At 40.6% G+C, this 20961-nt stretch overlaps 1 protein-coding gene across 15 annotated transcripts in view; it reads left to right on the top strand.

Moving 5' to 3' along the window:
• grip1 (glutamate receptor interacting protein 1) overlaps window positions 1-20961 on the top strand; it is a 401866-nt gene that overhangs the window by 317156 nt on the left and 63749 nt on the right. For all 15 annotated transcript variants that reach the window (XM_066667721.1, XM_066667725.1, XM_066667724.1 and 12 more), the window contains exons 7-9: window positions 1456-1601; window positions 12055-12202; window positions 15567-15736. In XM_066667721.1, the coding sequence (XP_066523818.1) occupies window positions 1456-1601; window positions 12055-12202; window positions 15567-15736 (464 nt within the window). The remainder of the gene's footprint in view (window positions 1-1455; window positions 1602-12054; window positions 12203-15566; window positions 15737-20961) is intronic.

Raw genomic sequence — 20961 nt, 5'->3', positions numbered from 1 at the left:
CTGAGACCAAAGTTGAGATGAGCTTATGTTTACATTGCCATTTTCATTTTAATTTTTAAACTGATATGTTTTCATATGAATTAATGTATTCATCTTAATGTTATGTAATTAAGATTACATTTTAATAATTCCCCTTTGTTCTAATAATAATATAAATAAGTATCACTAATGTTCTGGTGGTTGGTTGCTGCATCTGAGAGGATCAAATGTGTTACTGCTCTCTGTGTATAGGAGCTTATAGGGAGACTCCTTGCACTCTAAATGCTTCAGCATTTTGTAGTTGGATCAGAATCATGGGCTTAGTTTCAAGCTGCAGTAAATAGCTCCACTGAAACTGTCTTCAGCCAGTCTATCTGCCTCCTATATCAAAATTGGAATAAATTACCCATGTTCTCTAACTTCATCGCCCAATGGAGAATTGCAAATAGACTGCCATGTTTTTTTTATTCCCTTCCCACTCCTAGTTCTGTTCACGCTTGCACTCTGCCCTGTTATTATTCTCATCATGCCTCTGCCCATGTCTTTCTTTCCTCTCGAGCTCCATCAATATTAATTTTTCTGTATGGAGATTTCATTCCCCACAGACGGAATACTCCAATTATTGTCTTTCGCTGATATGATTCCTGTTTCTCCAGGCGAATACAGTCTCTTCTCCAGCACAGTAACCCTGCTGCCTTGGGGCTGCCTATATCCGCAATACAATTGGCATTACAGCATCACTATAGCTCATTATGAGTCCAATCAGGTTGTGCAATGGCTGCTCTCAGGCTGGACAATATTTTGTTGTTGTTATAAGAAAAAAAATAAACAAACAAACAAAAAACTGCTCTCATTTTGTTCTCATTCTAACTTGAAGCTAGCTCAGTTTCCAGTCTCACTGTCTAACGTTCCATTAAGACCTCTCTAAATCTCCTCCCAGTCCTGGAGTGGTGATGGTTCTGAATTGACTGAGAACTCATCCAATGCACAAGAGGTTTAACACTGCCTCTGGTGCTAATTGACATGCCTGATCTGTGTTGTGGTTAATAAAGTAGAGGAGTAGCCAGGCATGAGGCAGAGGGATTTGTTCTAAATGGTCTGAAGGATAATGGCTTGGTAGAGGTGCACAGGAGACTGCACCGTTCCTTCTCAGTGGCCCTATGGCATGCTTAAGTGCAGCAGCGGAACAGGAGCCATCCTGAATAATGGCATTCTAAGATGGCAATCAGGGTCTCCTTGTGCCTTGTTAACTTTCTTCGGAGATAAAGCACTCTCTGGGGAATCTTTCTCTATTCATGTGCAAGCACCCATGGATCCTTCTCAAATTCAAAGGGTTTTTTTTTTTTTTGGGGGGAGGGCTATTCAATGCACAGGATTATGTTTAAGCTTCTTTAGACCACTGTGGATTTTTTTTACTTCTTATCTTAACACTGTGTGTACGGCGTGTCTGTGTGTGTGTGTTTTCTTGTCCTCCAGGGAAGGCACCATCAAGCCTGGAGATCGACTGCTAAGCATCGACGGCATCCGCCTCCATGGCACCTCGCACGCAGAGGCCATGAGCATCCTCAAACAGTGCGGCCAGGAGGCCACACTCCTCATAGAGTACGACGTGTCTATCATGGGTAAGGCCACTTCCTTGCACCTACATTTGTTTAGAGGTTGTTTTAGAGGATAAAGACGTTGTTTTGTTGGGGTTTGTGTATGTATGTGTATTTGGGGGTTGGCTGTGTAGCAGTATGTGGTGTTGTGGGGATTCACCGTCCTGAAGAAGGGTTACTTCAGACTTGTGGTGCCCCTGCAATCTCACTACACAGCAAGCACACAATGCTGATTGTTTGTTGCTCCCTCAGTGCATTAACCTGGCCTCATTCTGCCAGTTGCATTCTTATTGGCTCTCTGTAGATCCACATGTACTTCCGTGTATCGTTTTTTTTTACTGGCTCTGGTACTAGTCCGATGTGTCATGTGTCTCCTTCTACACGTCATGCCAAAATAGCAGACTTGGGACTGGTCCTTTGGCATCAGTCAGATTTTTTTCATGCAGTAGTCGGCAGTTCTTGGCGACAATAAATGGCCAAAAACCCATAATGAAAGTGCTATAAAAATAAACAGTCAAGTTACAAGTGAGTTTCAGTTTCAGACAAGTTAAACTTCAACTACAATCAAGCTACAGTCAGATACTTACTGAAAAATATCTTTCCGCGTTAAGGATGTGGAGCTACTAAATGAATACAAACTGGAGGGGAAGTTTGTTTTGCTGTTAGAACAGCAGTTCTGCAGAATGTTCTATGACCGGTTTACTGCATGTAACACTGAATAACAGTTAGAAATCTGAAGAAAATATTGGCATTCAACATCCACTTTATACTCTCAAAATAACAGCTAATCGGTTTACTTTCTGAGCGATCACGCTGGTTTGTGCTGTTGCAGGTGAACGGCTAGACTTCTTCCTATCCATATAGCCAAGAAAAGGCATACATTGCCACCATATAAGTTCTATCCAAATACTCAAAGCCCTTTTCTGGTAATGCCTGACTGAGGGACAGAACAGTATAATCATTTTTATTAAAAATACATCCAGCATGAATTAACTATGCCCAGAATATTTACTTGGACATTTATCATTCTCGTCCTGTATTGTTCAGAGATTTCTTGAGTTCTCAATAAGGTGCCTTTAGCACATATTGATTTCACACCCCAGCAGCTGCTGCATTGCTCTTTCCTCCCAAGTCAATATGTGTTTTGATTGGATCTCCAAATGTCAGGGTAAATACATGGATAAAAATGACACAGTGTGGAGTGTTTTCTCACTAACACTGCTGGAAAGAGAGAGAGAGAGAGAGAGAGAGAGAGAGAGAGAGGTAGAGGTAGAAAGAGAGGGAAGAATGTGTTAAGGCTTGGAGAAATCTGTGGCTAAACAGTGTTACTGTTATGACTTTGTCGTGCTGTGATCTGGAAGTGATAGATTTTTTTCTTGCTGTGTTCAGTGATGGAGGTGTGATGGAAATGGCGGTATTGCTTGGCTGCACTGATCTAACCCTGTGTCAGGACAACAGAACAGACAGCGCTAACTGCTAACAGCCCCACAGTGGCCATCAGAGTCTGTTTTTTCTTTTTCTTTTTCCCCCTCTTTCCCTCTTTATTTCTTTGGACCTTTGGGGATTGGACACTGCTTCCACAATTTAAGGGATGGATCATTGAACCCACATAGCCCTGTGTGTTTAGTGTTCCCACCAAAGCCCTGCCCCCTAAACACATACACATCCTGTTTCAGCCAGCACGCCTGAATGCTGGCACTAAATTGGTTGTTTGCTTGATGTACTTCCTGTTACCTTCATGCATGCTGAGCAAAGTGACCTTTCCTTAGGTGCAGTTATAGAGCACATCTCTATCCTTTTCATTCTTTAAGTGAAGTCAGTTGGTTTTCTTAATTTGTTTGGTACTAGTGCTAGGTGATGAAATGGTTTCGATTTGATTTGCGATATATTTTTGCTCAATAAGAATGATATGCTTTGAGCAATAGAGTTTGATAAATGTTGTTTTCTATCCCTTTCACACTTTTAGGTGCTTATACTCATGGTATTATGGTAAATGAGCGTATGAAACCATTTGAAAATGAGAACATAAACAGGGCTCTAATATGTTTAATTCAAGGGATTGTGTGTATAAATTAAATTATATTATTTCCTGTTCTCTCTATGTATTTTGTCTGCACATTCATTTACCATAATAGCACAAATATATGCGTCTGAGGGTGCGCTGTTTGTTCAGGCTGCTTCTATTGGCAACAAGCATTAAGAATAAGTTTATAGGCCAGACCTTGCATTGGGAGTGTTTCTCATTTTACCTTCTTACTCTTTCGACTTGTTTGAATGCTTGAGTTTGTGCGAGGTCTCAAAACACAAGACAGATTACTTTTTTATGGTAGGAAAATAATAAGTAAGTTTTATATGATGTTAGAATTTTTCATTATCTGGGGTAATCACAATTATTTACAAAGTTCCAATAAAATTATCCTTGTGGATTTGAGCAATTTGCGTATAATGTGCATGTGCATTATGGTCTGAATATAAAAATGTAAATATTGTAAAATGAGCAATTGGATTATTCAGTCTTCATTTTTTTAAAGGTGTCATTTACAACCAGTAAATGTGTTATAAAATTTTATATTATGAGAAATATTATGATTAATATAAATATAGAAAAAATACTGTTATAACATTTTTGGGCACATCAAGTTTGTAATATTAGTGTTATATTCTCAGCTATTGTTTTTAGAACAACTAACCAGCTGTTGCAGTGGTTTTTTCAGAACATACTGCAAATGACCACTTCACGCCTAGTGCCCTAGACATGTAAAATGTTTGACCAGTAGGTGCATATACTACAGGGTCATGTTTGTGGGCACTTGTTCATTCATTATTTCTTCTGAATGAAGGGTACTAATAGGCAGTTTGTCCCCCATCTTCTCTCTTGGGAAAGCTTTACAGTAGCTGTTGAAACATTCATGAAAGAATTTGATAACCGTTTGTTACAAGAGCCTTAGTGAGGTCAGGGACAATTGATGATTAGTTCTATGTCAGAAAAGCCACTTCTAAAGATATAGGGTGGTGTTCTATTACTCCAGAGAGCACAGTTCTACTGTTTGACAGCCCAGTGCAGTGGGGCATATACCTATCAAGTCAGTGCTTGGCACTGAGCATGAATACATTCATTCATTTCATTTCATTTCATTTCATTTCATTTCATTTCATTTCATGCTTTTCTATAGAGAAGCTGTCCATGTATATTTAAACTTTTATGTTCATGAGAGGTGCACCATAAATGTAGCTGAATTTACTAGTTATATGAGGTATCTACTAATTTGACCTTGTCTTGATTGGTTAAAGGTGACTTTCACAATTGTAACCAAAAAACACTTTTTATAACGATCTGAGGATGTTTCCTCACCGTTTGCTTCTCTCCAGCCTGTTTGTGTGCTCAAAACTGGTCTAATGTGTTTACGAAGCTCCAGTGTCTATAAATGGATAAAAAAAAAAAAAAACAAGGGTCTCAGTCGAGTATGCTAGGCTTTCTCTATCTCGGCTTATGGCTGAGAAAACGCATCTGGATGTATTAAAACAATGGGGAGAAATCCAAATTTTGAAAAAATTTTGCTCTATTCCTGCTCTCTAGGTGGGTAATATTGACATATGTTTGCTGTTTTGAATTACTTAAGGTGGAAATGTCTCCATATTCAGGAGCCCAGTTGCATGACAGTAATTACAGACCAAAGTACTATACATAAATCTAAACAGACCGGACAAGCATACAGACTATTACCAACTATTAAATTAAGGCAATAAAAATACAATAAATAAAGAAAGAACAATAATAATATAATAATGAATAATATAATAATAAAATAATAATATAACAATGAGGGCATGAGGAGCTGTGTGAATATATGCGGGTAAATATATCTATAGAAGAACTACTGTATGTAGAATGATATGAATATAGCACAGTTTAAACATCTGTAGCGCTGTGCAAATAGCATTACATTACAGAAGAGTTGTCCTGTTTGGTTGAGTATTTTTGTGGTCTAACTAATTTAGTACTGTTCTGGTTCCTGGTTCTATATTATATTGACAGAACATGAACATTTCCCAAATATTACAAATGATTTCCTGACTTAAAACTCACTGACCCTGCCTTGCTGAGTGTATTATTCTGTCTGTGGGGAAATGGTGGCGTGTGTTGATTGGTGTCTGATAGCTTCATTAGGCTTCTATCTAAAGCTTAATGCTCATAAGCAGAAGCCTTTGTCTTCTCATCTAAAGCGGTTCTCTTCTCTAAATTCTCTCTGGCTGCTCCATTGTCCCTGAATATTGCGCTGAGCTGCCTGAACTACCCCACACCTCCCTGCTTCTTTTTATCTTGCCTGCATTAAAGAAGCCTTGATGAAGAAGGACCACCGGAGACTGGGGTGCGCTGTGTGCATAAATCATAAAAAACAAGCACCTTCTTGGAAAACACATCTGTCTACTTTCAGTCCTAGACCCTACTGCAGCTCAACACAGCAATCACCGCAGTGCAAAACATTCAGCAGCACTCAGACACCCCTCATTATACTGCACTCTAAAGGTGGAATGTTCCTGTGATTGAAACAATCTTCAGCCCCCAGGTAGCAGGTACTTGTCGTAAATGGAACAACTTTCACTGTTCAGTTATCATCAGCAAATTTGAGGGACTGTGTATCAGTGAGAAGGAATGAAGTAGGACTAGGAGTTGCTGCAAGTGTACAGAGGCTACATGACACCTACCGTAGTATGTGATCAAAATCATGACATACTTATTACCTTGTATATTTTCATATTATTGTTGTCCTAACAAAACCATGTATCTCCAAAATAGTCACTTTCAAGCAGGAGGCAAAAAGCATTTAAATATTCAAACACTCTTCTGACCTTTTGTCATTTGATGCTAACTGTCCCATAGTGAAAAAAATGAAAATTCATTCATTCATTATCTGTAACCCTTATCCAATTCAGGGTCGCGGGTGTCCAGAGCCTACCTGGAATCATTGGGCGCAAGACAGGAATACACCCTGGAGGGGGCGCCAGTCCTTCACAGGGCAACACAGACACACACACACATTCACTCACACATTCACACCTACGGACACTTTTGAGTCGCCAATCCACCTACCAACGTGTGTTTTTGGACTGTGGGAGGAAACCGGAGCACCCAGAGGAAACCCACGCAGACACAGGGAAAACACACCAACTCCTCACAGACAGTCACCCGGAGCGGGAATCAAACCCACAACCTCCAGGTCCCTGGAGCTGTGTGACTGTGACACCTACCTGCTGCACCACCGTGCGGCTCAAATTGAAAATTGTCATTAAAAAAAAAATTCACATACTTTAAATCATCTAAACCAAAACTCACACGTACTATTGGGTGCCATTTTATCCCCAAGAACAGAACAAATCGATGCACATGCTTTTGCAAGGTTTTTTCTTGATGGAAATTATAGTGACTGCAGTGACCAGTAAATTCTTATCACTACTTAATGGTTAGTTTAACTTTGTTCGGTAAAATGACAACTATCAACAGTTACCATAAAAAGACAAAAGAGCAGGAAAGTGTTTGAATTTTTAATAAATTACTCAAATTTAAATTCTATTTCAGAATTTACCACTCATTTCCTAAATTACATAAACATAAATCAGTGGGAATTGAGCTATGAATCTATGTATCTTAGATGTTCGCTTACCAGATTTCTACAGAACTAAATGTCCAGTGAGGTCAGGTGAATGCTTATTTTTCAGTCCATTTATCCTTAAACGAGCAGCGTTTTCACTGTCAGCTTCTCTTTGTACAGACCAATTTTGAAGCAGTGATTGTAGTTTTTGGAGGTGCTATTAGCCCACCTTTTTGATTTGCTAAGCAGCTTTTGACAAGCACATGTTGACAGAATGACTGCCTGTTGTCATTGTTGCCATGAAAATTGTTTTACAAGCTCTGTGATTGGCCCACATGAAGGAGATGGCACAATATGCAGACTGATAGTCTGCCATCCTGAACCGGAGACCACTTATTGAGTAGCACTTCTGGAATATATCCAATCCATATGTTAAATTTAGGCAACAAGACAGGCCATTTTACTGCCAATTAATTGATTTTGTGATGACAGAATACAACACTTTTATACACACACACACACACACACACACATACATACACACACAGCTCCTCCATCTTATACTCAATGCACTGAAATCAGAATTGGAGCTCATAAGGAAAAGATGTTGGATCTATGTAGGATGTAAACAGAATTAATTGTAAGTAATTCCAAATAAATATGTCTATAATTCCATTCTTAATATTAATAGAATGTAATCTACGGCTTCAATAAAAATGCTGAGGTTTGGATGTGACAGAGATACAGGGGTTGGACAATGAAACTGAAACACCTGGTTTTAGACCACAGTAATTTATTAGTGTGGTGTAGGGCCTTCTTTTGCGGCCAATACAGCGTCAATTCGTCTTGGGAATGACATACACAAGTCCTGCACAGTGGTCAGAGGGATTTGAAGCCATTCTTCTTGCAGGATATTGGCCAGGTCACTACGTGATGCTGGTGGAGGAAAACGTTTCCTGACTTGCTCCTCCAAAACACCCCAAAGTGGCTCAATAATATTTAGATCTGGTGCCTGTGCAGGCCATGGGAGATGTTCAACTTCACTTTCATGTTCATCAAACCAGTCTTTCACCAGTCTTGCTGTGTGTATTGGTGCATTGTCGTCCTGATACACGGCACCGCCTTCAGGATGCAATGTTTGAACCATTGGATGCACATGGTCTTACTGGTGCGATGTGCAGTTAATGAAGATTGGCCACCAGGCTGCTCCAATTTGGCCATGAAACCTCCCACACTACAATGACAGGTGTTTCACTTTCATTGTCCAATCCCTGTATATTTCAGTGATGTTATTATTATATGTCAGCAGTATATTCAGTAATTTGCTTATCATTTTATAGGCACACATCACGACTTAATCTATTGAAGTAGCCAGTGATTAATCTTGAAATTAAGAACGGGCTAATCATTCAGCCAAAATACCCCAGCATCATACTGTCAGAACTGAAAAATTATTTAATTGTGTTAATTATGTCAGCAAGACCACTCTAGGGCATGAGCTTACTGGACTTAAGCTGCTGGGCCAAAGTGAGCAAATGGTAGAAGGCCATTGGGGAAAAAAAATCCCAGAGAGAAGTCTCTGCTCTGGACTTGGCATTGTAAATGGCATTGTGTTGTCTGTCTTATTCCAATACTGGGACCCATAATAAGACCTCACATGACTTTAGAGCTCTGCTCTATAAATGGAGCTGTTAGACTCTTTTCACACATTCCTGAATTGGGGCTGATTAAGGAGGAAAGTAAAAGGGCACCTAAGCATGAAATTTGAGGGAAATTCTAATCGAATGCCTATGCATCCACAGTGTGAGTTGGGGGGAAATAGCAAACTCAGCATGCTAAATTTGGACTGTCATCATGATGTGTGCTAAAATAGCTTACTCTGCATTTCCGTCAAATCACATGGGAGTATAGTGCAAAAATGCAAACAAAAAAAAAGTAAGACAAGAAAAGATGGTTAAGAGGTTGAAATAAAATAAAGCAACTTTTGGTCTGACTGATCAGATTGATAGTCATGGTCAGCGAAGGTCAGTATTGGAGAAGCAGTATCCAGTAGACTTAGGCTGGAAAACAATATAGCATTGCCAAACACAAATTGAACCACATTAATATCAATATTAATTACATTCACAGCATTTTTCTTAGACCCTTTTTATGCACCATTTTTTGTCTGCCAGCCTAGTGCAGTTAGCCTGAAAGGAAGCTAAGATTATTAGGGGTTTGAGCATGCTGTGCTGTGGATTTTTTACATTCTTATTGTGCTTCTGCTTTTTTCTGCCTTAGAACGAATAACACAGCCCAAACCTTAAGGCCTGGGGATCCCCCTAGTGCCATTCATTTTTTTTAAAGCACTGTCTTGAAGTCAGGGCGGCACAGTGGCGCAGCAGGTAGTGTCGCAGTCACACAGCTCCAGGGACCTGGAGGTTGTGGGTTCGATTCCTGCTCCGGGTGATTGTCTGTGAGGAGTTGGTGTGTTCTCCCTTTGTCTGCGTGGGTTTCCTCCGGGTGCTCCGGTTTCCTCCCACAGTCCAAAAACACACGTTGTAGGTGGATTTGCGACTCAAAAGTGTCAGAATGTGTGTGGTTCTGTGTTGCCCTGTGAAGGACTGGCGCCCCCTCCAGGGTGTATTCCCGCCTTGCGCCCAATGATTCCAGGTAGGCTCTGGACCCACCGCGACCCTGAATTGGATAAGCGGTGAATGAATGAATGAATGCCTTGAAGTCAGTGGGGAGGGGCTGAAGTTTGCGTGGTTTTCTACCCTCCTCCTAAAGATACGTAGTGCAGTTTCTGCAGTGCTGAGCCCAGAGAAGCAATGGCAGAGGTTCTACCTGCTCTGTTACAGGTCAGAGAAACATCACAATGATTTTGAAGTTGTAATTTTAAGGTAAAAACTATTACATAATGTTCAATCAAAGAAGGAAATGAGCCCTATCTGAAAGTCAGCGATCTAGCTGTGTACATAATAAGCTAATTAAGCAAAGCTTTTAGCACAGAAGTTAATCTACTCAGCTAAAGCACTAACTGAACTCCTTTAATATCAGCATGAGTTATTGACTAGCCATTTTAAATTGCTGTCTTATATTAGATATCTACAATATGTTCAAAATATTTTAGAGTATCTTCTATCATAGCTCATACATTTCACAGCGTAATGAAGTCTAAGCTAATGCTAATTCCCATTCTGTAGTGTGTGTGTGTGTGCTTTTGCAGACAGAATGTTCAAATTAAAGGGAGGTATTTTATTGTGAAGTAGCACTTAAGACAGTTAAGGTAAGGAGAGGCTTGGAAAATGTTGGCAAATTAGCCCACAGTGTTCAAATGTGGGTGTGGATGAGGTGGGATAGACCAGACCCTGGATTTTGGCTGAGTTCAGATCATTGGTCTTTCAAACGGATCCTCCTCACTCATCCTTTCTCTCCATCAATCACTGGATCAATCCATCATGCCACATTAGCCAGCCACCGCCAGCATAGACTCCCAGCTCAGCAGCTAATGTGCTTTAGACACTTTCATCAGCACGCTTCCACTGCAGACTCTGTCCTCTTGAAGATGAAAGAGGTAGTGAAGTATTTTTCTCTGGCTTCATAAGACTTTTGTTTTTGCAAATGATTATTTGGGAAGGCTGCAAAAATGCATTGGACCATGAGGTTTCGCCATTAATGTTTACCTGAGTCAGAAATAAAAATCCATTTTCTGCCCTAAAGTTCTGAGTCAGTCAGTCAGCCACTTTGAGCGCAGTTATAGCCAGATGGATTTGATTGGATTGTGAAAAGTGAGTGGTGCAGACTTTTTACGACCCTGATAAATGTTTCTTACACACTCACAGCAAAAGCAGGAGTAAAAATAATACCACCAGGTCATGACTGTAAATGTACTTGTGTATGTGTATGTCACTCCATCAATCAATACTCAGCTGTTCCCAAAGCGGGGGATTATTGTGAAACTATTGTGGGCTGGCTGGAGTGCAAGGCAAATGACTTAGCTACATTTTGCACATTGCTTGTAATAATTCCATTCTAAAGGTGATTTGTAAACTTATTTTGTTTTGTTAAAAAATAGGTTGCAGATTTGTATGAATTTCAGTGTAAATTCCACTGGAGCTTGGAAGCAAAAGGCATGTACAGTGTGTGTGTGTGTGTGTGTGTGTGTGTGTGTGTGTGTGTGTGTGTGTGTGTGTGTGTGTGTGTGTGTGTGTTGGAGTTGGGAGGTTCATATTCTTATTTAGGAGGCAGTGCAGGAAAAGTTTGGGAAGTGCAAATAGTGCCTAAGAACAACCTTGTTTTACGTGAACAATAAAATGTGTGTAATGGATTGTGCTTGGTATGAGTTAGCAATACCATAAAATGTCTATATTCATTTCTGGTTGTGTTTATGTATTTGTGCTGGTGGGACTAGGCATGCTGTGTGTGTTTATACAGTGGAGGACAAATGCAGCGGTCAGACTCACTCCTATTCCCACTAAAGAGCCATTGCTTTCGCTCTCCTGAGCCACAGCATGGACAGTTCATCTTTATAATGGGCAGCAAGTGGTTCTAGCATGTGCTGGGGATTGTAGGGAGGAAGCATATGGTGTGTGTGTGTGTGTATGTGAGAGAGAGTGAGCATGTTGTGTTCCCTGCACCTGCTCCTGTTTTAAGATGTATGGTGTAATCAGGCCTTTTAGTGGCACCCTTAACCAAGCCGTCATGTGGAATTACTTCTATTAGGCTTTTAGAGGCGCTAGCCCATCCACTCACCCTATTCACTCTAATGAGGTGAGGGTGTGTGTAAGTGTGTGTTTGTGTATGTGCGCATGTGTGAAACTCTCTCCTTGATGTGTGTTTTTCTGTTCCTTCTCTCTCTCTCTCTCTCTCTCTCTCTCTCTCTCTCTCTCTCTCTCCCCTTTCAGACTCTATAGCCAGTGCGTCTGGTCCTCTCCTCGTGGAAGTTGCTAAGCCTTTGGGTTCCAGTCTCGGAGTGGCTCTCTCTACCTCCATGTACTGCAACAAACAGGTCATCATCATCGACAAGGTCAAGCCGGCCAGCATCGCTGACAGGTAATCTCCCTTACCACTCACATTACCTGGACAATGGGTGGAGGAGTTGTAGAGGCACCAGCTCCTTTAATAATCTGAACAGCCCAACCTATCTCTCACCCCTTCCCAGCATTTCATTAATTAATATAAATGCACACTTTTTGCACAATTTTTAATCTCAGCTTTCTGTGAATTTCCCCATTTTGAAAGATGAATATGTCAGTCACATCAAGCGTTTACATTAGAAATTAGTATTTCATTATGATCCCTGCTGTCAACAATGTGGGTTCATAGCAAATCATGGTCATTTCTATACAGATATAGTATTTTTTATTTAAAGTACAAAGGTAACAGCTGAAAGAAAACACACATCTGGCCATTTTCCGCTGCTTGGTACCTACTCGATTCGGTTCTACTCTGCATTTTTGCTTTTTCAATTAGGTAAATTTGGGGCCTGCAAACAGAGTAGAGGCTGAACCCTGACATGTAAGTCTTGCAGGATGCTGATTGGCCTGTGAGAGACCTGAGTATCAATCACGACAACATGCAGACACCCAGTACAAACTAGACGTATGTAAAATCTCCACAACACAACAGTGATCACATCTGGTTTGATGCAACTCACAACAGCAGCTCATAAAATTATGCTTTGGTTTTTTGAAGAGGTTCAATAAAAGAAAGCAACGAGAGCTGGAAGGTGCAGCAAGGAGGGGATGATCTGTCTGAACTGATGTGTGAGGCTATGTTCAGGCCCAAACAACAAGACGACAACATGCAAATACATGATGAGTAAACAATGCTTAATGTCACCTACCATTTTAGTTTACATAATGCAGCTACATCAGTGCAACATCACTGTCAACATTTCGGGGAGCTGTTGAAGTATAAAGGCGGCACAGTGGCGCAGCAGGTAGTGTCACAGTCACACAGCTCCAGGGGCCTGGAGGTTGTGGGTTCGAGTCCCGCTCTGGGTGACTGTCTGTGAGGAGTTGGTGTGTTCTCCCTGTGTCTGCGTGGGTTTCCTCCGGGTGTTTTTGGACTCCGGGAGTCCAAAAACACATGTTGGTAGGTGGATTGGTGACTCAAAAGTGTCCGTAGGTGTGAGTGAATGTGTGTGTATGTGTTGCCCTGTGAAGGACTGGCGCCCCCTCCAGGGTGTATTCCCGCCTTGCGCCCAATGATTCCAGGTAAGCTCTGGACCCACCGCGACCCTGAATTGGATAAGCGCTTACAGATAATGAATGAATGAATGAATGTTGTAGTATAACAGATACCTGAGCGAGTACGTACCATGCTGTGGAAAAGCAGCCATTTTAAGCTAACCAATTGTCTTGAACTGAGCGACTATGAAGTGATACCAAGGCGCAAAGTAATGCAATGCTACATAAATTATGTTCCCGAACGTTTGACATATACTGTTTTTTCTGTGGTGGTACTATTCTCCTCTCTCTGCTGCACAGCTATGCTCCCCTAATCACTCCTCACATCAAGTCTCAGTGGTAGGCTACAGCTGCTTTAGATCCTCACTGAGAAGCCATTGTTATTCCCCAAGTCCTGCATTGTTCTCTGACCCAGATCAATGGGTGGAGATTGAGGGAACAGAGAGAGCGGTACAGCCACAACTTTCTACTGTCCACATGTGAAATTTTTTGAAGGTTTAAAGTGTATAACACTAAGCGACTAATTATAGAAATTCAATAACTCATCTGGCATGGAGGCCAAGGGAAAGGGCCCGGAAGAATAATGAAGATGGCAGATTGCTGAGCGAGTGAAAGCTCCTCGGTCGGCACGACTCAAACGCACCACATGATTCAGGAGTTTGCTCCCGGGAGGAGCATTAAGAAGAGCACAGTTAATGCTTTGTAGATAACCGATTTTCATGCTCCCACACACAAGGCACTATGTTCTGCGCAGTAATGAGCAGATACTTTTATAGTTCTTGTTGTTAAAACAGAGATGGCCTGTTTTCACATTCAGCGCACAGTTCTGCATGTTTAACCCCTTAAACTGCAAGGCTTTTTATGCGAGCCTTTATTCCAAATCTCTCATACCTACATAACATACTGTCACGATTGGTCAAGGGACGAGGAGAAGGATGTGAAATCAATTGCCAAAACAAATCCAGGGGTGGCACCAAGCCTGCAAACGTGGCATGGCAAAATTGATGCTACTGAAATCTGGAAACATGTCTCTGTGGCATGACTAGTTTGAAACAATGGTAAATGATTTGCACCTCTATTATGACCTGTAAATTGTCTCCTAGCAACAGTAAGAAATGCTCCAGACCGGACATTTGGCAAATATAATGTCCCCCTAACATAAATCATGCCCATTAGTTAGTGCTTCACATATGCAACCTTTGCCAAAATCGATATAAGTGTGCTCAGTGGCATTAATCTCTGAAGCTGCAGCTGCGCAGTTATAGAAAGGCAGTTCCAATATCCCACCCCAAAACTGAAATCAAGATTTTAATTGGTTATTCCTCAGCCGGTTCACACTTTTATATAATCAGTGCAGGGAGTGGCTCTGGAGCGATTTAAGGGAGTTTTCTTTTTCTAATAACTCACTTAAACACTGAAACCAAGGATATACACAGGACCACAGGCAAGGAACAGCTGGGAAACACTGAGAGGGCAGGACCACAGAGGAAGCACAGGTGGGAACACTAATGATTAGGTGGACAAAGGTGGAGACAAAGGACGGGACAAGAACCAAGCAAAACAGAGCCAAGTGCTAAGGAGCAAAAGCATGACACATTCACATTAAATACAAATTAAAAGCCCATTGGGAAATACATACGAATATAGATCATGTGCTTGTTATAAATATTGTTATACTATATTCTTATAAAAGTACACTGCCATGTTTTAAATAATCCTCTCAACCATTAGTATGTTATTGCAATTTCTGGCAGATCCCAAGTGGCTCTTTACACCTTATGTAATACACTATGTAGGTCATAATATAAGGGATGTAGATGCCATCGTTTTTTGATCTAAAGGGTGCACTTTGCTGGGATTTTAATATTCTGACTTTTTCTCTGAGCTGTTAGTGCCTTAAAAGCACACACTTTCATTTGTATGTAAACAGTAAAAATAAGTATTAGGGAAAAACAGTGTATCTCAGCATAATCTCCATGTGCTGGATTTATAACATGCAGTCAGTTCAGTTTTGTTAGGTCACTCTATACTTAGTAAAACTGCAGAAGATTGATTACTTGTATCCCACTAATAAGAGCCAGTGGGTAGATGAACAAGCTGCAGTCCTACTCCTTTAACCACTGATTGACCACTGAATTATAAGCTAAGAAATGTAGGTGTTAACTTACATCTGTTTACTCTGTTCTTTAAATGTTAGAGATAAAGCGATGTGTATCTTTCTGCAGGTGTGGAGCACTTCATGCAGGTGACCATATCCTGTCGGTAGATGGTACAAGTATGGAATACTGCACACTGGCTGAAGCCACTCAGCTCCTGGCCAGTGCCTGTGAACACGTCAAAATGGAGATTCTCCCCCACCACCAGACCAGACTGGCCCTTAAGGGCCCCGATCATGGTAAGACACGCACGCAGCCTAAGCTTTGACAAATCGACACAACCTTGAGGTGAGCCATGTAAAAAGTGCTTGTATGTGGAATAATGTGGAAAGTCAGAGTCAGCACTCTATATACACAGGGGTTGGACAATGAAACTGAAACACCTGTCATTGTAGTGTGAGAGGTTTCATGGCTGAATTGGAGCAGCCTGGTGGCCAATCTTCATTAACTGCACATCACACCAGTAAGACCATGTGCATCCAATAGTTCAAACATTGCATCCTAAAGGCGGTGCCGTGTATCAGGACGACAATGCACCAATACACACAGCAAGACTGGTGAAAGATTGGTTTGATGAACATGAAAGTGAAGTTGAACATCTCCCATGGCCTGCACAGTCACCAGATCTAAATATTATTGAGCCACTTTGGGGTGTTTTGGAGGAGCGAGTCATGAAACGTTTTCCTCCACCAGCATCACGTAGTGACCTGGCCACTATCCTGCAAGAAGAATGGCTTCAAACCCCTCTGACCACTGTGCAGGATTTGTATATGTCATTCCCAAGACGAACTGACACTGTATTGGCCGCAAAAGGAGGCCCTACACCATGCTAATAAATTATTGTGGTATAAAAACCAGGTGTTTCAGTTTCATTGTCCAACCCCTGTATGAATATATAATATAATATAGAATTTTTTAAAGCCTTGGCCTCTAAGTTTAAACATAAAAATGGGGAGGGGAAGAGCAATTTTTAAAAGTAAATTTTATTTTTAAAATTTATTTTATTTTATTTTTATTAATAATTATTAAATAATGAAATAAATCAGTAAATTATTAAATAATTGGGAAATAGGACTCTTAATATCCGTGAAAAACCTGGTAGAAACTTGCAATTTAACTAAGCAGGTTATGTGTTCTCAGAGAAATATACTATCCACCCTAGAGCCCAGACCTCAGCATCAGTCAAAGTGTTTTGGATTTAAAGAAAATGCAACCAGCTTCTCAGGCTAAACTTTTCAGTGTTTTTTAAATAATAATAACAATAATAATAATAATAATAATAATAATAATAATAATAATAATAACAACAGCATGCAATGGGTAGTGTCGTAATCACACAGCACCAGGGTCATCAGGTTGTGGGTTAGACTGTCTGTGAGGAGTCTGGAGTGTTCTCTCTGTGTCTGTGTGGGTTTCCTCTGGGTGCTCCGGTTTCCTCCCACTGTTCAAAGTGGTGGTAGATGGATTGGATACTCAAAAGTGTCCAAGGGTGTGTGTGAGTGAATGGGTGAATGTTTGTCACTCTTGAAGGACGTTTTCCTACCTTAGGCACAGTCATTCCGGGAAGGCTCCGAACCTATGGAGTCAAAAAAGGGTCAAAAAATATTTTGAGTTTGTAAAACAATACTCACAAATGTAACGGAATTTGTAACTGGGTCTAAGCAACTATACACGTAATATTAAAGTCCACAGATGTATTGGAATGCACAAATGTGGATAGAAAGAATTTTTAAATGTGTAAGATTTTAATATTACGTGTATGTAGTTGCTCAAATGCAGTTACAATTTCCGTTACATTTGTGAGTATTGTTTTACAAACTCAAAATATTTTTGACCCTTTTTTGACTCCATACAGACCCACCACGCCCTGAACTGAATAAGCTGTTACAGAAAATGAATGGTTTAATTCATCAGAAATTTTGTAAAGTTGTAAAACAACAAAGCGTTTAAACAGTAAATACAAAGCTCCATGTGGTCAGCTTAAAAGATTTTTTTTTATATAGGAATATTATATAGGAATTTTTTTTTTCACATTGAAAAGCAGTAACCTATTCTTTACTGCAAACAACCGAAAGTGGGTCTTGCACATTACTGTAGATTTTATCTGAATGAACATGTCTTGTCTTTAGCCTGGTACATTATTATCTGATCGAGAAAACCATATCATTTTTAAAAGCATTATGAAAATCATTATGGCAGATTGCAAATGGTATAACAGCTATTAAACTGTGTTCTAAGCCTAAGATAGAGCCAGACGAATTATGTGCTGTCACACTGGTGAAACTCGGCTGACGTTTAGATCATACCTATCTGCAGCTTGACACAAATCTCTGCTTCAGGTTGAATCTTGAAGGTGTTCTTGATGTCTGAGTGCAGCTTTTGACTGCATGTAAGCTCCATGTTATAAAGCCCTACCCACGCCAAATTTTTTAAGGTTGGATGTGTCCGGTCGTAGATAGCTGGACTGAAGATGCGGCTCTTTTTATGGCGAACATGCTTCCTGTGTGTCACCTCTCTGTGGTTATTCGCTGTCACTGCCTTGTTTTGTCGGCCAGCAGGTCTTAATTAAACTGTGTGTTGCCAGGCTCTGAGATAGCGTTAGTGCCAGAGCGTTTGTCAAAAGTTTAGACGGATGCTGATTCTGTGTATGCATTCTCAAGATCTGCAGTGTTTGGCCTGTCATGACTTATCAGGTCCAGGGTGCTATCTCTGTGTAGGAGTCAAAGCACCTACATGCCTGTGCCCCCAGATACAGCAGGATTTATACGATTGAACTAGCAGTGGAGCAAGACCGTATCAGTGCAGGGAGATTAGTCAACAACAGAGGAACCCAGGAGAAACTCCTGAAGGTCTAGAATGTTGCTACAAGCCTGCCATTGATTTTTCCCTTGCTTTCCTCCTGCCTAGTCAGCCTAAGACAATGAATTGAAGGTAAGCTGTATTGGCATTATAACTCAGAACTCCATAAAGATCTGTTCCACTACTTCAGGAGAGTCACAGAGCATATATTTTTATTTTTTTATTTATTTTTTTGTTTCAGTGCCCATGTGTACTTTTGTTATAGGTTTGCAGGCTAGGGGACCATGCTGCAGAGGATGAGCAGAATTGAAGGTGAAAAGGCCAGCATGAGGCCAATCCTTCATTTCCCTCAATGGCTCATTACTGTCTTGGCCTTGGCCATATCCTCCTACATTATCCAGCTGCTATCAGCTTGTCTCTCACGCAGCCTGCTGTGTTTCCAACTACAAACAGACCATATGTGTCCTCCAGCACAGCTCAAAATAATCTCCTGCCACCATTTGACGTAATAGAATGTCTACATGTAGTTGACCTGTATTGTTTCTCAGGCGTATTGCTTACAAGGTCAGCAGCTGTAGCCATTTTTGAAAGCTCTGCTGCAAGCAAGAATTTGATATGATACAATAGCCAAGGGGCACAAAGCAGAAAAGAGGCACAGAGCCTGTTAACACTTATTAAGTTATGCTAGACATACAGTAATACTCAAGATGCCATGTTTGAAATAGGTTCATAGCACAAAAAAAACAGTGGGCATCACAATGGATTGGTGACCAACACATAAATCTCAGTTACTATGGCGATAACCTCTATCAATTTAGCCAATTAAACTGATTGTTTAACCTGTGTTGCAAGGTCACTCGTGAGAGCAAGAGAGACAGAAGGCTGAGGACAGTATGTCTTGCTCCAAAATAAGGAACGCTAATGCAGAAAACCAAACTATTAAAGATGAACCTACAGTCTTCCTGCAGCCAGTTCAAAATTAGTGTTTCAAAAATTATATAAATCAAAAGCAATAATGTGAAATGACTCTATAAGGTGAAGCAAAACGTCCTGAGATCTGGACCTTGCTGGAAGGAAATTGTTCCAAATGGACCACACTGATTTTTAATTAAATACACCTGTTAAATGCATTAAATGCAACCAACTTCTAAGAATGCAATGTGTAGGTGTGGAAAAATAACTCTTTATGACAATATCTTTTAAACACAGCAAACACAACTGAACACAACAGAATGGAAGCTGTATTAAATACAATGGTTGGACATACTAATGAAAAAATTGCGTTAGATTTAATTCTTGAGGGTTATGTGTAATTAAAAATGTAATATGTGTTATGTACGTATTTTAGTTGAGTGTTGTTTCTTGAGCATATTTCTTACAAAGTTACAGTAGCAGAAGTTATTTTTGCAAGCTTTGCAACCAGTGGGCCCACTGGAGAAACAGCACAAACTTCAAAGCAGTAGTTTGGAAGGAAAATTTTATTATCACTTTAAAGTTTCACCTTACCCCTTTCAAAAGTATGCTGCAACAGTCTGAACTTTGTCCAGAGCGTCTATTTTACAGGTGACAGTATGTGAAAACGTCTTGTTTGGTAGATCACACACAAACTAAATGACTGGCATCTTTAGCATGTCCTTCAGGATCTGAGTGAAGGGAGTTGTGGAGATGTAACGTATTTATACGTATACTAATCTGAGCTGGTTGTGGCTTGCCAGCTGTGATCAGGTGCACATTAACAGCATCAAATAACCATACACACACACACACACACACACACACACACACACACACACACACAAATACACAGACATATTGCCATGAATGTTAACATACACCTGCTCTGTCATGCATATACACTACTCTCTTCCTCATGCCAGGGAATTGCCCAAATGGCAGCCAGCCCTGCTGGCTAATGACTGCTGGATATCTCAAGAGCAGTCAGGCAGTGAGAAAAACACACACACACACACACACACAGAGGTTACTTTTATACATTGTCTGAATGTGATGTAATGCATGTCCCAATAAAGGTGACAGATTGTACATAGACAGACCAGACTTCAGCCAGATTGTAGTACTGTAGTACTGTACTGTTCTTTCTTTTTCCTTCTTTCTTTCTCAGTCCTGTAGTGCTTTCAATCTCTCAAGTTCTTTCTCCCTCTCATCCTATAATGCCCTCTCAGCCTTTTAGCTCTCTCTCTCTTTCTCTGTGTAAGTGTGTGTGTGTGTGTGCGTGTGTGTGTGTGTGTGTGTGTGCGCACACGAAACCAGTGTTAGCACTTAAAGCCAATGTGCTGCTAAAATTAACTGAGGCCTGCGGCACTGGGGATCGATGGTTGATGCAGGTGTGTGATGGAGAGATGGAGAGTGTCCTGTGAGTATGCTGCCTCTATTCTGTCTGAGAACGAAATGGAAGAATGCATGTGTTTTCTATAGCTGTTGTAAAGGCTTAGGCAAGCCAATGACATTCAAATTATAGTGCAGCAACCCCTCTGACAAAATTGCTTTGCCAGTTAGTCAGAGATTGAATTACAAGTTGTTCCAACCATACTCTTCCACCAACCTGAGGAACATTTCTCATAAGTAATCAAGTAATCCACTACTGTCAACCTACTCAGTGTTTATTATCTGATGTTCTGCGTCATGGTCAAAATGAATATGCCAA

The sequence above is a fragment of the Hoplias malabaricus genome, chromosome 4 (genome assembly GCF_029633855.1).
Source record: "Hoplias malabaricus isolate fHopMal1 chromosome 4, fHopMal1.hap1, whole genome shotgun sequence".
Taxonomy (NCBI): Eukaryota; Metazoa; Chordata; class Actinopteri; order Characiformes; family Erythrinidae; genus Hoplias; species Hoplias malabaricus.
The sequence above is the reverse complement of the archived record's forward strand: the minus strand, read 5'-3'. Positions and strand labels throughout refer to the sequence as shown.